The sequence below is a fragment of the Pezoporus wallicus genome, unplaced genomic scaffold (assembly GCF_028554395.1).
Source record: "Pezoporus wallicus isolate ANWC-B61680 ecotype Strahan unplaced genomic scaffold, APGP_CSIRO_Pwel_v1 contig_8542, whole genome shotgun sequence".
In the NCBI taxonomy this organism is placed as follows: domain Eukaryota; kingdom Metazoa; phylum Chordata; class Aves; order Psittaciformes; family Psittacidae; genus Pezoporus; species Pezoporus wallicus.
In genome coordinates, this window is record NW_026640148.1 from 3,802,525 (window position 1) to 3,815,951 (window position 13,427).

Below are 13,427 nucleotides of genomic sequence, written 5' to 3' on the forward strand. Positions count from 1 at the left end.
CCTCTTTGGAAAGAGGGCAGACTTCTAGAGCTTGCTTAGCTGTGGAACTCTTGTTTTCTCCTATAGAGTACTAGGCAGACTTGATATCATAATGTCTTTTGCAGACTTTGACTTTAGGGATTGCTGTAATCCTGTTAAATTTTGATTGAAGGGGACAATGAAACTTCTCAGCATGAGCACAGTTAAATTTTGAAATAGCCAGTAATGTGTGTAGTGGGACTGAAGAAACAACCTAATAGGATTACGATTGAGTTGCTGTGTATATGAAATCATCTCCATCTGAGTCTCAGATAATTATCACAGCTATCACCTGAAACTTGTGGGGGGGGAAAAAAAAGCCCAAATCTTTGCTCTGTTTCCCTTTTCCCAAGGCAATGAGCCAGGCCTCCTTCAGAAGGAGGAAACCTGGGGGAGAAGAGTGGCCCAGAATGGTGGAATTTGCACTGGTCATTCTTGTGTATGTGAATCACTTTGGAAGATGAAGTGGCTAATCTTAGGAATAAATTTCCCTTTTGAGAGGGACAAAAGATACCGGCATGTGGAGATGGAAGAGACAGAGGGTAGGCTACGTGCTAGATCTTGGGATTCCTTCTGCTTGGAAGTCTGTGAACCTTCAGGGCTTTTTACATTGATGATTAATGTAAAATAACGTGAATGCATTTCTACCTGGCTGTAATCAGAACAGTGTCTGTTTAAAACTGAGTTTTTACTTAACTCCTTTAGAGGCTCCAAACCTGCAACATCTGTCTGTGGTTTGAATTCCACGTTTATAGAACCCTATAAGTAATTTATTTGTCTTGCAAAAAAATCTTACCTAAAATAATCCGATCTTAAGTATCTAAACATGATCAGATTTTTATTAGTCAAACAGCTCTTAAGCTATTCCATATTTCCACATGTGATAAATGAGTTAGGGGTTCATCAGGTACTTGTATACTACAAGTAGTTCATTGGCCTGTCTCTTCCCGAGAAGAATAAATACCTGTGGTATTTAACGCATCCAAGGGGATGAGGGTAAGAATTAACAGCCCTGTTCTAAAGTTATGTTTCATATAAATAGGTGTGAGGATGTTTTAGACTTGTGCTTAGTCTAAGATAACTTAGGAGGTTACATGTTAAGATACTCATCAGCTTTTGGAACAACAGTGATAGCACGGAGAAAAGTAAATATTTTACACAAACTAATCTTTTTCTCTCAACAAGCGATGGAGACATTTAGAGGGTGTCCATAAAATACATATATCATGGTATGTGACTTCTATTAAGGCATAAAATAGTGTGTTATTGAGTGACCTAACCCGCTCCCCCCCCCACTTATTTACCTGGGAGAGGCTGTTAGCTTTAGAAACCGCTTTTTTATCAACATCTACCTGTTTAAAGTTTTTTGTTCAGAAAATAGATGCCTGTGTAGTGTATGAACTGATGCTGAGTAGTAAAGACTGTGGGTATGTGGCTGGTGTTGGGGGATGGAAATCTGGTTTTGCTTTTCTTTGAAAGGTTAATAATGGATTACTCTTCCCTCCTTCTCCCTGTTCTAAGGGGGCAGAACAACCTTGGACTCACCACATGCTGTTTTCTCAATTAATACGGGTCTTGGTGGACATGATCCTGACTTGAGGCAGCAGGATGTACCCGACCCTGCTGTTGCTGACCCACACGGCCTCATTAAACTGCTTTTAGAAACACTAGCTAATGCAGGACACTTGGATTCATCGTTGGCACGGTCTGTAAATCAAACTTTAGGACTAAGCAGTGATGAAGAGGATATGAGACAAAAATATGAGTATGAATCCATTCCAGCACAGGACAGAGATGATCATGAGCTTCATAATACTGCTCAGGCTGAAAATCTTCACTTTAAGGACCCACAGAGCCCAGGGATACTGGAAACTGACGTGGCATGCTTACCCTACCCTGTTGATGTGGATCTCCAGCTTTCAGCTAATGAAGTAGGCCTTGAACAGACACTACATTTAAAAGTAAGTGCAGCTGCCGTGTAGGTAGATGGAAATAATGAATGTACTATTTTCATGAAGAAGCTTTTTCGTTTGGTAGGAGCATATATGGAAATATTCTAAACAATAGATGTGTTCCTGGTTCCTTATGTCTACTCTCTCTGTGATAAAATTAAGAAAACCTCAGAGATGGTGGTTTGGATATGACACCTTATATATCCATATCAGCAGTGTCTGAGTGAGAAAGTGTTAAGGAATGTGCATAGTGGAAGGTTTGAAGTGCTCTGTGGATGTTAAAGGTGGTTGGGGAATTGGCTTTATTTTGTTTTGGTGGAAGCAGAGTTCAAAGGTTCTGAGCATTTAAATGCATGCCTTGCTCCCTCTTGGTGTATATGTGTTCCATATACATGTCATGCTTTGCATGATAGCATAAAACTGGCAGAATACCCTTTGAAGAAGGCTCTTGTCCTTAGGATTCAGAATGCCCCAGCTGCTTGCTCGATCACCATACTCTGTAGAGTGGTTGTTCTACGATCTCCATTCTTAATACTTAGAAACAAAGCCCAGTTTCCAAGTCATGAAAGGGTTTGTCCTACCCTGTGCTCTGTGCTGTTTTGCTTCTAACCATCTGGAATGTGAAATGAAATAGGGTTGTTCAAGTACTTAACACACTAGTTGCAGGCAGTTCCTCAGTAATGCCAACATCTCATGGCTTTAATCAGCTTTCAAGATAAGAGCCTGAAAAAGGCAAAGGAACAGGCAGTTTTCCTAATTTTTTTCCCTTATCTACCTCCTTTCTTCCCTGCCCCACCCAGCTTCTCTGCTCTAAGGCAGGTGGTCAGGACTGCTTTATTTACTTAATGATACACCATCAGCAAAGCCATCTGTCTCAGAAATGGCCAAACAGGTGAATGAAATATATAAGTACCACATGTAAACATCTCCCAAGTTTGACCTGACTTGATTGATGGCAAGATTGCCAGTATCTGGTGAACTCAGGTGTGTTCTTGCTGTCAGCTGTTCAGAATGTAAAAGCTTAACGGCTACCAAAGGAGAAAGAGCTTTGAGCTGGGAATTTCTGTTGTTTTTTAGGAAACAAGCACTGGAAGTATAAGTAGTTATGAAGACTGCAGTCCCTGTCCTGTTACACCTACAGAGCATGTTCATCGCAGGCAGCGTTCCAACTCAAATAACATAGAAGTTGGAATGCACTGGAAACTTATTCCAATTACAGGTAAGATGGGTTTAACTCTTCTGTTGCTACAAATAGTGAGAGAAAACTTGCTCTAAAGGTTTGTACTTTTCATAGATCCCATTCTTGGATTACATGTTGGTACACAGGTGTATGTACTATGTAGTTATTTCTGATATTTGGTTAATGCAGAAATCCACTGGATGAAAACAGGTACTGATGGAGAGTATTGCTTTGGGTGCATACTGACATAATGTAGAAATGTGAATATTTGAGTATTTGTCTGGTGAAGTACATTAACTGCTTTGAATTCAGTGCTTGAACTTGCTAGGTTCTGCTGACAGATTGGATAGGCAGATAACTGCACCTTCTAATCCAGAAAAGTAATGAAAAATGTGTTCTCATAGAAAGTAGTCCACTTATTACTGCATCAAATTCTTCTGCTGGAAGTGCTTCCAAGTCTTTCTCCTGCCTAAATATTTAAATCTTAAATAATCATGTGGAAGAAGCATCTTGTTCTACTTCTTGATGAGTCAACAGTGTCAAGTCTTGGGAGAGCATAACAGAATGAGTTTGAAGCATGTGAAAACAGGGCTGTAGGAATAGTCATCAAGAGCTCTAAATTCAAGGCTACAAATCAAATCATGACTAAATCCAAGTAGAATTTTAACTGCATTCTCTCTAGTACAAACTGAGTGATTTCTGGTCATATTCCAGGAACGCTGGAATCTGTCTCTTGGACATCTCTTTCTTCCATCCAGTTGTGTAGCTCAGCAGCTCTCTTGCTTGTTTGGCTGAGGTGGGAGGAGGGTTAGGAAAGCAGGTTTCCCCTCACAGTGTTCGTAGGCCTTTTAAAGACATGATGGGGTGATTCTGGATGATATTTTCTACACTTTTCAGGGCCAAACGTCAAAAAGCTGTTCTGATATTTTGCAAAGTTACAGAGTATGGAGACTCTGAAGTTGTTTGGATGGAACATTCTTTCTTTTTCTCCTGGAGGAGCATACACATGAGGATATGGTTGCTGAGATAACTAGTTAACCAGATGATTAAGCATCTAAAAACTACTGCATCATAGATGCTCGATGTGGGAGTTCATGCAGGGGTTTGTCAATTGACTGACAGATTACACAGGCAACTGGGAGAGTACAAATGTTATGAGGAAAAAAAAAGTATGTTTGAAATTATAAATTGTAGAATCATAGAATAGTTAGGGTTGGAAAGGACCTTAAGATCATCAAATTCCACCCCCCTGCCATTGGCAGGGACACCTCACACTAAACCATCTCACCCAAGGCCTTGTCCAACCTGGCCTTGAACACCACCAGGGATGGAGCATTCACAGCTTCCCTGGGCAACCCATTCCAGTGCCTCACCACCCTAACAGTAAAGAATTTCCTCCTTATATCCAACCTAAACTTCCCCTGTTTAAGTTTTAACCCATTACGCCTTGTCCTCTCGCTACAGTCCTTAGTGAAGAGTCCCTCTCCAGCATCCCTGTAGGCCCCCTTCAGATCCTGGAAGGCTGCTATGAGGTCTCCACGCAGCCTTCTCTTCTCCAGGCTGAACAGCCCCAACTTTCTCAGCCTGTCTTCATACAGGAGGTGCTCCAGTCCCCTGATCATCCTCGTGGCCTCCTCTGGACTTGTTCCAACAGTTCCATGTCCTTTTTATGTTGAGGACACCAGAACTGCACACAGTACTCCAGGTGAGGTCTCACGAGAGCAGAGTAGAGGGGCAGGATCACCTCCTTCAACCTGCTGGTCACGCTCCTTTTGATGCAGCCCAGGATACGGTTGGCTTTCTGGGCTGTGAGCACACACTGAAGCCGGCTCATGTTCATTTTCTCATCAACCAACACCCCCAAGTCCTTCTCCCCAGGGCTGCTCTGAATCTCTTCTCTGCCCAACCTGTAGCTGTGCCTGGGATTGCTCCGACCCAGGTGTAGGACCTTGCACTTGGCATGGTTAAACCTCATGAGGTTGGCATCAGCCCACCTCACAAGCGTGTCAAGGTCCCTCTGGATGGCATTCCTTCCCTCCAGGGTATCAACCGAACCACACAGCTTGGTGTCATCGGCAAACTTGCTGAGGGTGCACTCAATCCCACTGTCCATGTCAGTGACAAAGATGTTGAACAAGACCGGACCCAACACTGATCCCTGAGGGACACCACTCGTTACTGGTCTCCAGCTGGACATTGAGCCACTGACCACAACTCTTTGTGTGCGGCCATCCAGCCAGTTCTTTATCCACCGAGTGGTCCATCCATCAAATTGATGTCTCTCCAATTTAGAGACAAGGATGTCGTGTGGGACAGTGTTGAAGGCTTTACACAAGTCCAGGTGGATGACATCAACTGCTCTACCCCTGTCCATCAGTTCTGTAGCCCCATCATAGAAGGCCACCAAATTGGTCAGGCAGGATTTTCCCTTAGTGAAGCCCTGGCTGTCACCAAGCACCTTGTGTTTCATATGCCTTAGCATGCCTGCCAGGAGGTACATAAATAGTTGCTGATGTGTCTTTATTTGGGATTTGCTCCCTGCTCATGCATTTGTTTCTGGGAAGCCTTGTGACCCAAAGGTCTAGGTCCATGAAGGATGCCACCTTCAGAGAATTTCATTTAAAACGGGTAACTTTAGTTTAAATCATCCTTTTTTTTTTTTTTTTTAATGCATTTTTGTTTACATGTCAGGGAATATTTAGGATTCCATATTCAGCAGTATACCTCTCTGGTTAAATTCTGCTGAATGCTTTTAATAAAACCCTGTAGTAAAACCAAAGGCTTTTGGTTTTTGAAACAAAGTTTGTTTCTTTCTGTGAAACTTTAAATAATAACCTGTGAAGAGTAAAGCTAATCAGTTCTGAATCATATATATCCTGAAAAGGTTTTTCCTACTATAATTGTTCCAGAAACTTGCCATCACATCAGGAGGAGTGGATGGGTTGTTGATTATTCTCAGTAACCTCAGGATTTGAAATTTTCAGCTGTATTGGGGGTTCAGAGAGGAGAGCCACAGAACAACGTTTCATGATTAAAAATTGGTATTCATCTGATTAGCTGTATTAAAATGTAAAAAGTTACAAACACAGCCCCAAATTTAAAGCCATAGTATGGCTGTTAATCTTCTTACTAACACTTGCTTCTATAGAAAGTATATAGTATGTAGAAAGAAAGTACAGCATTTCTTGATTGCAGTAGTGATGTAGCTTGTAAGCGTTGGGCAGCTCAAGAAGGATGAGATACAGAACATTTCTTAGGTACCTTATATCTGAAATGAGCTTAAAATTAAGTTTATTCTGTTAACATTGGGATTTGGTACCAAGTTCTTCAGTCTTCTAATGGATATGCTTGTGTATGCAGAAGGTGTAGAGCTGAAGGTACAGGGCAACAGAAACAGGTTCAGATAAAATCAGGTGGAACCAATTGGAATAACCTGATTTGTATCTGTGACAGTGCTTTTAAAGGAAACTATAAATTTGGATTGACTCAAAGGGTGTGCTATGAAGGATGGAGAAAGGACGTATGGTTTCATTGACAAGGAAGGCAAAATGGAAGCGTATCTCTGGTTTCTGTATAGGTCTGGTGGCATGAAGTAATTTTGAGGCGATCCTGTCACCTTGTGAAAGGGATCCTGTTGGTAGCAGACATTTTCCTTTTAGATCTGGGTGGATGTGATCAAATAGGAAACTGAATAGAACTTTAACTGGCTACAAACCCAGCTGTCTTCCAAAAGAACACTTCTAGAAACTGTCTGTACGATGTTGGTTACTGCTTCTCTTCCAGAAATGTGGTTTTCTGCTTACAGTTATGTTTACTGAGTATTAATGCAACACATAAAAAAAACCCAAAACCCTCAAAATTAAGAAAGGAAACCTCTGAAGTGTTTATGGGACAGATGTATGGAAATACCTGTACGTGTCTGAAATACCTGGGTATATATGTGTCGTTACTTGCAACAAAGTGTTAAATTTGGTTTAAAACCAAGCAAAACCATAGTTTTGAATGTGGATGATAAAGAAAACTGAGTGCTGCAGACATGACGTGAGATGTGGGTTTGGAGGTTTGGATGATGCGGGGTGTTCAGCACTCCATGCAATGCATTATTCAGTGTAGCAGTAACTGCCGTGGGACTGGAGTCCTGCCTTTTTTAGCCAAACCTTTCTGTTCTCAGTGGCGAGATCAGACACGCAGCCCACACTTTGCAGCCTGACTCCCCGGGGCAGTGTGTGGCTGCAGTAAGCCCGTGGGAAGTCTGAGGGTTATAACCTAGTACCATATGAAAAGATTTGAACAATTCATCACTGCTTGGTTTCTAATTTGTTTGTTTGTAATGAAGACAGTGTCTGTCATAATCAGATGTTATCTCTGGGGTAAGTGCTCATGTTCTGCTTTTTGAGCAAACTTTGACTTTATTGTCTCACCATCTTAAGAGCTATAAATGTGCTGTGATTGTGTACCTCAGTTAACAGAAACACCTGAGTCTTTGGATTTAAGTTGATTGGCGGGGGAGGCACAACAGTAATGCAGTTTTAAAACTGTGGTTTGGAGGTTTGAGTGTTATCAGTTGTGTGTGACTTTCAAACATGAGATGGTGATGATTAACTCTTCCTATATAGGTCTGAAATCACCAGAAGAACCACTGGTGTATTTACCGCCAAAGGATGCCTTTCCTAATGACCCCCGGGTAATAAATAGACAGAGAAGTTCTGATTATCAGTTTCCATACTCTCCATTTTCAGACACACAAAAGGGGACAACGGAAGATGAGCTTTATGCAAGACAAGTGGAGAAACTGGAAGATCAGTGTGGGCTAGCAGACCACCCTTTTGCAACTAAGCATTCCATTAGTGCAGTAATAGAGACTACACTATTAGAAGAATATAATCTCTTTGCAAGAAAGATTCAAGAAATTTTGCAGCAAAAGAATATCACCTATGTTAGTGGTATATCCACACCAGTGTTCTCCGCCCAGGAGAGGATAATGAGACTTTCTGAATACATCTGTTTACAGGCATCGGAGGTTTCTGTCCAAGAATATATAGAGACGCTGAACGAAAAGCTGCATAGTGTTATTTTGTCGTCTTCATGCATTAGGCAAACCCCTCTGGTTGGTTCTAGTCCTGAACCAGCAGAAGTGGTCAGAAACGCTGCACTGAACCCTCCGCCCAACACGTTGCCTGTTTGCAGGGACTCTGACACGGCGGCGCTCCCAGAGCTGTTGTGTAATAACGCGGTGGAAGATGGGGATTCTAGTGAGCAGCGTGCATCAAGCTTGCCCACAGTGAAGGAGGAAGTAGATCATGTGAACACTAGAACAGAGGACATGGTGACATGTGATGAGCAGACCTCTTCCAGTGGCGATCTGACAGAGATGCCAGAAAAGACACAGAAATCCCCAGATAACTTCAGCATTTCAACCCCGCCAGCCTTTTCTGATTTCATAAGCCAGTTAAAACCTGAAGTATTTAACAGTTTGGTTAAAATTATTAAAGATGTACAGAAAAACACTGTGAAATTTTATATTCATGAAGAGGAGGAAAGTGTTCTCTGCAAAGAAATCAAGGTAAGTATGTTCCAGTTCAACTTCTCATGTTAAAATAGTCTAGAGCGTGTTTTAAATCACAGTGTATAAAGCTGGACTTGCAAACATATGGTAGTCTAAATCTTGATTCAGAAGAGGTTGAATTGTGAAAGTAGGCTGTCCTGTCCCATTTCTTCTTTGAGCTTCTGAGGTAGTCTTGCTTATATTAAGTTTTTATGGAAGTCCGTTGCTTAGAGTCAGAAAACAGAACAAGGCTGTAGTTTGGCTCTTTGTGAACATACTGCCAAGGGGTGGCCTTAAGTGGGGGCGGGGGTGGTGCGGGGAAGATAAGGGCAAAAATGTGATGGTACCATTTTAGAAAGAATATATAAGAAATAGATGCTTTGGGTTTTTTTCCCTTTCTGTCCAGCTAATAGTACAGGTAATTTTTGGAGGTCACTGTTCTTCTGTATTTAAATGTGTAAGATTGAACTTGAAAGTGAAGTAATAAAAACTTCTGGCTTTAGTTGAAAACTTGAGCAGTTTCAGTAGACTGACAGTTGGCCATTTATGTGCAAAGAGCGACTGACTGCTGAAACAGCTGATGCGTGTGTGCTGCATCCTTCTGACTAATGTATGGGAAGGACAAGAAAAGCAGTTTCTCCAAGAGTGACCTGAATGGAAAACTTAGTTGATGTGGTCATCATGTGGGGATGGTTTTGGCTGAACTACCTGTTCACTTTTTCTAACCTTCTCTTTCTGCGGTGCTAGGAATATCTCACAAAGTTAGGTAACACCGAGTGCCATCCAGAACAGTTCCTTAAAAGAAGAGCTGATTTGGATAAACTGTTGATTATTATCCAAAATGAAGACATCGCCAACCTCATCCATAAGGTACTTCACAAAACAAATGTCTACTATAGAAAGCAGTTGTTGAAACAGTGAGCCAGGCTCACAGGATTTAAACAATGCCCTGTGTTTAGCTGCTGTTTGAAGAAACAAAAATGCTTATGATAGGTAACTCCTTTTGGTCTGTCCCCTAACTCTGTCCACCTCCACATATGTGCCAATGAATGTTTATTCTTAGTAGTTGTAAAGTTGTAGAGAGGCCTGAGTAGTTCCGTGATGCTGCAATGGCAAGTGAGGTTACTGTAGGCATTCCCAGCAGCTGTGGTTTAGGAGCCTGGGCTGGATAGGACAAGCCATTATTGTAAGCGCCCAGAAGCATGAGAGCTGCCACTGTCTCATTCATGCAGTGTTTTTGAGAGCACCTCCCAAGGCAAGAGAACTCTCTTACTCTTTGAAAATGTGTTTTGCAGTTTGATATTTGCTACTACTCAGTAGGGAAGTTCTGTAGTTCCTGGTTTTGTATGAGCTTTGGTGTACATCTCTGCTTCATAACGTTTTAAACAGATACCTGGCCTAGTAACTTTGAAGAGGCTTTCCTGCGTCAGCTTTGCGGGTGTCGATAGTCTGGACGATGTGAAAAATCACACTTACAATGAGTTGTTTGTGTCTGGTGGTTTTGTTGTGTCAGATGAATCTGTCCTTAATCCGGAGTCCATCACTACAGGTAAGTGGGATGCTTCCTGAAGCTATAAAAGCCCAACAATTCAGTACATGGCGAGAGGTGCCACACTCACCACAGGGAAGAATCAGATTTTCTAATTTCCAATTTTGTGAGGTTGTTGGAGAGCTTCAGTTAATTCAGTCTCTTCCTTACCTTGGTGGATGTTTTGGACAACATATTTCTGGGAGACATGGGGACTTGAGGATCTTGTCTGTGTTAGATGGTGTAGTTACGTGTGGTGTAGTTACTTATGTGGAACCTGTTACTCCCTACTACTCACTCCACAAATCTGCTAGGAAAAAAATACTGAAGACCTACATTTTTTCCCCATTTTATCTTTACTTGAAATGGAATAGTTTAACAGAGTTACTAGGTTTTTAAACAGCTGTTTTAGCAAGTCAGACTCTGACTGGATTCAGCTTTTACATAGCAGATACCACTGTTAGGCATCTGACTTGCAAAAAAAGCACCTTGGTTTTGGGATACTGTTCTTGGTTGATCTGCTAGGAAGAAAACCCAGAGTCCTTGGGCCAATGTTCATAGTTGTATAACTACACTTTTAAAACAGCAAGATTTATGTGTACGCTGAAGCAGTATGTTCAGTTTGTATACCACAAAATGTAACTTTTATTCAATATCTCCAAAACAGATAAACTAAAACAGTTCTTAAAATTCCTGGAGGAGCTCAATACCCCAGATGGGAAATGGCAGTGGAAGGTCCACTGCAAAATACAAAAGAAACTTAAAGAGCTGGGGAGGTAAGTAGTGTTCTTCAACTACTAATTGTTAAAATGCTTCAGCTTTAACTATGCTCTCCAGCACCCAGTTAAGTGGAACTTACTGTTTTGACTTCGTATTTAGACCAAGCTTAAATCAAGTATCTAACAGCGCACTTTTTCCATCATAGGATGAATGCCAATGCCCTGAGCCTGCTGAGCCTTCTGAACACCTACCAAAAGCAGCACTTGGTTGAGATTCTGTCCTACCATAACTGTGACTCTCAGACTCGAAATGCCCCAGAACTGGACTGTCTTATCAGGCTTCAGGCTCAAAACATACAGCAGAGACACGTTGTTTTCTTAACAGGTAAAGTAATGACTGCTTCTCTCCTTTTTTTTTGACAACAGGTGCAAATACTAATACAAAATCTTTTATGTATTTAGAAAAGAATCTCAAACCACTTTCGATTTATGTTGATAATGGAATAGTGGTTGCTGCTGTTGATGACTTCATGCACAATTTTAAAAGTCTCGTTGGGTATCACAACTCAGTCACTGAGGAGAACAGCCTTCCTCCTGCTGATGCTCACAGAACCCAATCAGGTAATATGGAACACATTTAAGGCTATTTACTGAGTTAGATGGTGTGGGGTGGAGGGCCTGGGGATAGGGTGCCTGTACACTTGTAATGAACGCTGCCCCTGGCAAGGAAACCCCAACTCAGAGCTATTCTTTTTTCTAGTCTAATGATGGGGGAAAAGCAGTGTGGCTGGAGCACCAGAGTAGATGTTACACATAGCTCCTAGCCTACATAGCAGGGTGCTTGAGAAAGTAGAGAGTGGTGTAACCTCTGTTCTCAGGAGAGGAATGGACTTGAAACTGAGCTGTTAGTAATTGTACTTCTTTAACTGACTGATTAAATACTCACCTGCTGTAACTTTAGATGCTGGTTTGACATTAACCCCCTTGGAACTGGGAGTTGGGATTTCCCAACACTAAGCATGAACACAGTGCGCAGAAGCTTTAGCATCAGAATAACTGGACAGTCACACAGAGGGTTACGTGTGTGTGTTGAGTGGCAGAAGACCAAGACATAAGTGATACTGGACTTGGCAGACCTGAAGCATAACACTTTGTGAGTAGTGTATAGCTTTTCTAATGAAAGTGTGTATTCCAATAGAATAGAACTTTCTCTGTCTTCTAATCTAGAAAATGTAGAAAATGATGTAAAGGATGAGGAGGACATGTCTCTGGATTCAGGGGATGAAACAGCACAAATAGAAATCTGCAGTGATGTTCATCATGTGGAAACTGTGCAGGCAGAGGCCAAGGGTTCAGACTGCAGAGAAAGCAGTCTGACAGTTACAGAGTTACCTCCTGCAGCACCAACTGGCCTGTTGGAAAAGACTTCTAAAATTGACTTGGAAGAGGTACAGCCAATAACTCCAGTTTCTACAACATGCTCTACTGAAGGAGGAAACCACAGTTCAGCTGAACAAGCTCCCTTCCATAATCTCCAGGTTTACAGCACACAGTTAAACATGTCCCACCAGTTCAGCCACTTCAATGTTCTCACTCATCAGACTTTTCTGAGAACATACCCAATCTCATCTGCAAATCAAAACCAAGAAGGGGGCAACTATTTTCTATCTGCGTACAGTCAGAGTGTGGATACAGAAAAGTCATCATCGCCTGGTGGCTGGGACGCAAGTTGTGATTCTTCTAGGTCATAATCAAACCAGAAATAAAATCCCAAGTCTCTTTTTGTAAGTTGCTGTGGACTTTTCTGTTTCTAAAATGGTGGGTTAACAATTTCTATTTTATTCTGGAACAAAACGTTTCTTGTTCTTGATCTCAAATGTTTTCTTGTCTTATTTAAAGCCTGAGGGCCTGTACCTGTTGGAATCGTCTGAAGATTGAAATAAATATATATATTTCCTAACATTATTGTACTTGAATTACCTTCTTTGTTGGCACTTTTAAGTTTCTACATTTGTATTTGGCCTGTACCTGGGCTTCAGTTTTTGAGGGTGTGTTTAATTGTAAAACTGAATGTTTGCCTAAAATATGTGAAACAGTGAGGTTTGGTTTTTGTTTCTTTTTTTTTTTACTGTAAGAGTATCCAACTCACATTTTTTTCGTAAATATCAAAACTTATGTATTTATTTGAGACAAATTTTGTACAAATGTTTTTACGTGACTATAAGTCAGTGTAGTTAGTTTAATGACTAGAGACTGGATCTTGGCTAAATACCTCAATCAGAGTAACCAATGGTGCAGTTCTATTACAAAATAAAATAAACTCTTAATGCACAAGGGACTTGCTAACACGTTGCCTTGTTCGTGGTTTTTATATTCATTTCAGAGCCTGTGAGAAACACATCCAAACTTTGAGGAATAGTGATTATCCTCATGTCTACTGTGGCTGCTCTATGCTTACTGCAGCACCATCAGAGCCATCTCACAA

The 13,427-nt window shown here is 41.3% G+C and overlaps 1 protein-coding gene across 4 annotated transcripts in view; it reads left to right on the plus strand.

The window, feature by feature from the left end:
- Positions 1-13,291, plus strand: part of TASOR (transcription activation suppressor) — a 32,440-nt gene extending 19,149 nt beyond the window's left edge. The window contains exons 15-23 of one of the 4 annotated variants that reach the window (XM_057417531.1): positions 1,540-1,979; positions 3,048-3,189; positions 7,890-8,713; positions 9,443-9,565; positions 10,085-10,244; positions 10,891-10,999; positions 11,149-11,327; positions 11,405-11,563; positions 11,904-12,315. In XM_057417531.1, the coding sequence (XP_057273514.1) occupies positions 1,540-1,979; positions 3,048-3,189; positions 7,890-8,713; positions 9,443-9,565; positions 10,085-10,244; positions 10,891-10,999; positions 11,149-11,327; positions 11,405-11,563; positions 11,904-11,959 (2,192 nt within the window). In that variant the 3' untranslated portion in view covers positions 11,960-12,315. Of the gene's footprint in view, positions 1-1,539; positions 1,980-3,047; positions 3,190-7,766; positions 8,714-9,442; positions 9,566-10,084; positions 10,245-10,890; positions 11,000-11,148; positions 11,328-11,404; positions 11,564-11,903 lie in introns of all 4 variants that reach the window. The other 3 variants (XM_057417529.1, XM_057417527.1, XM_057417528.1) reach the window with 3 other exon arrangements.
- Positions 13,292-13,427: the final 136 nt, after the last annotated feature.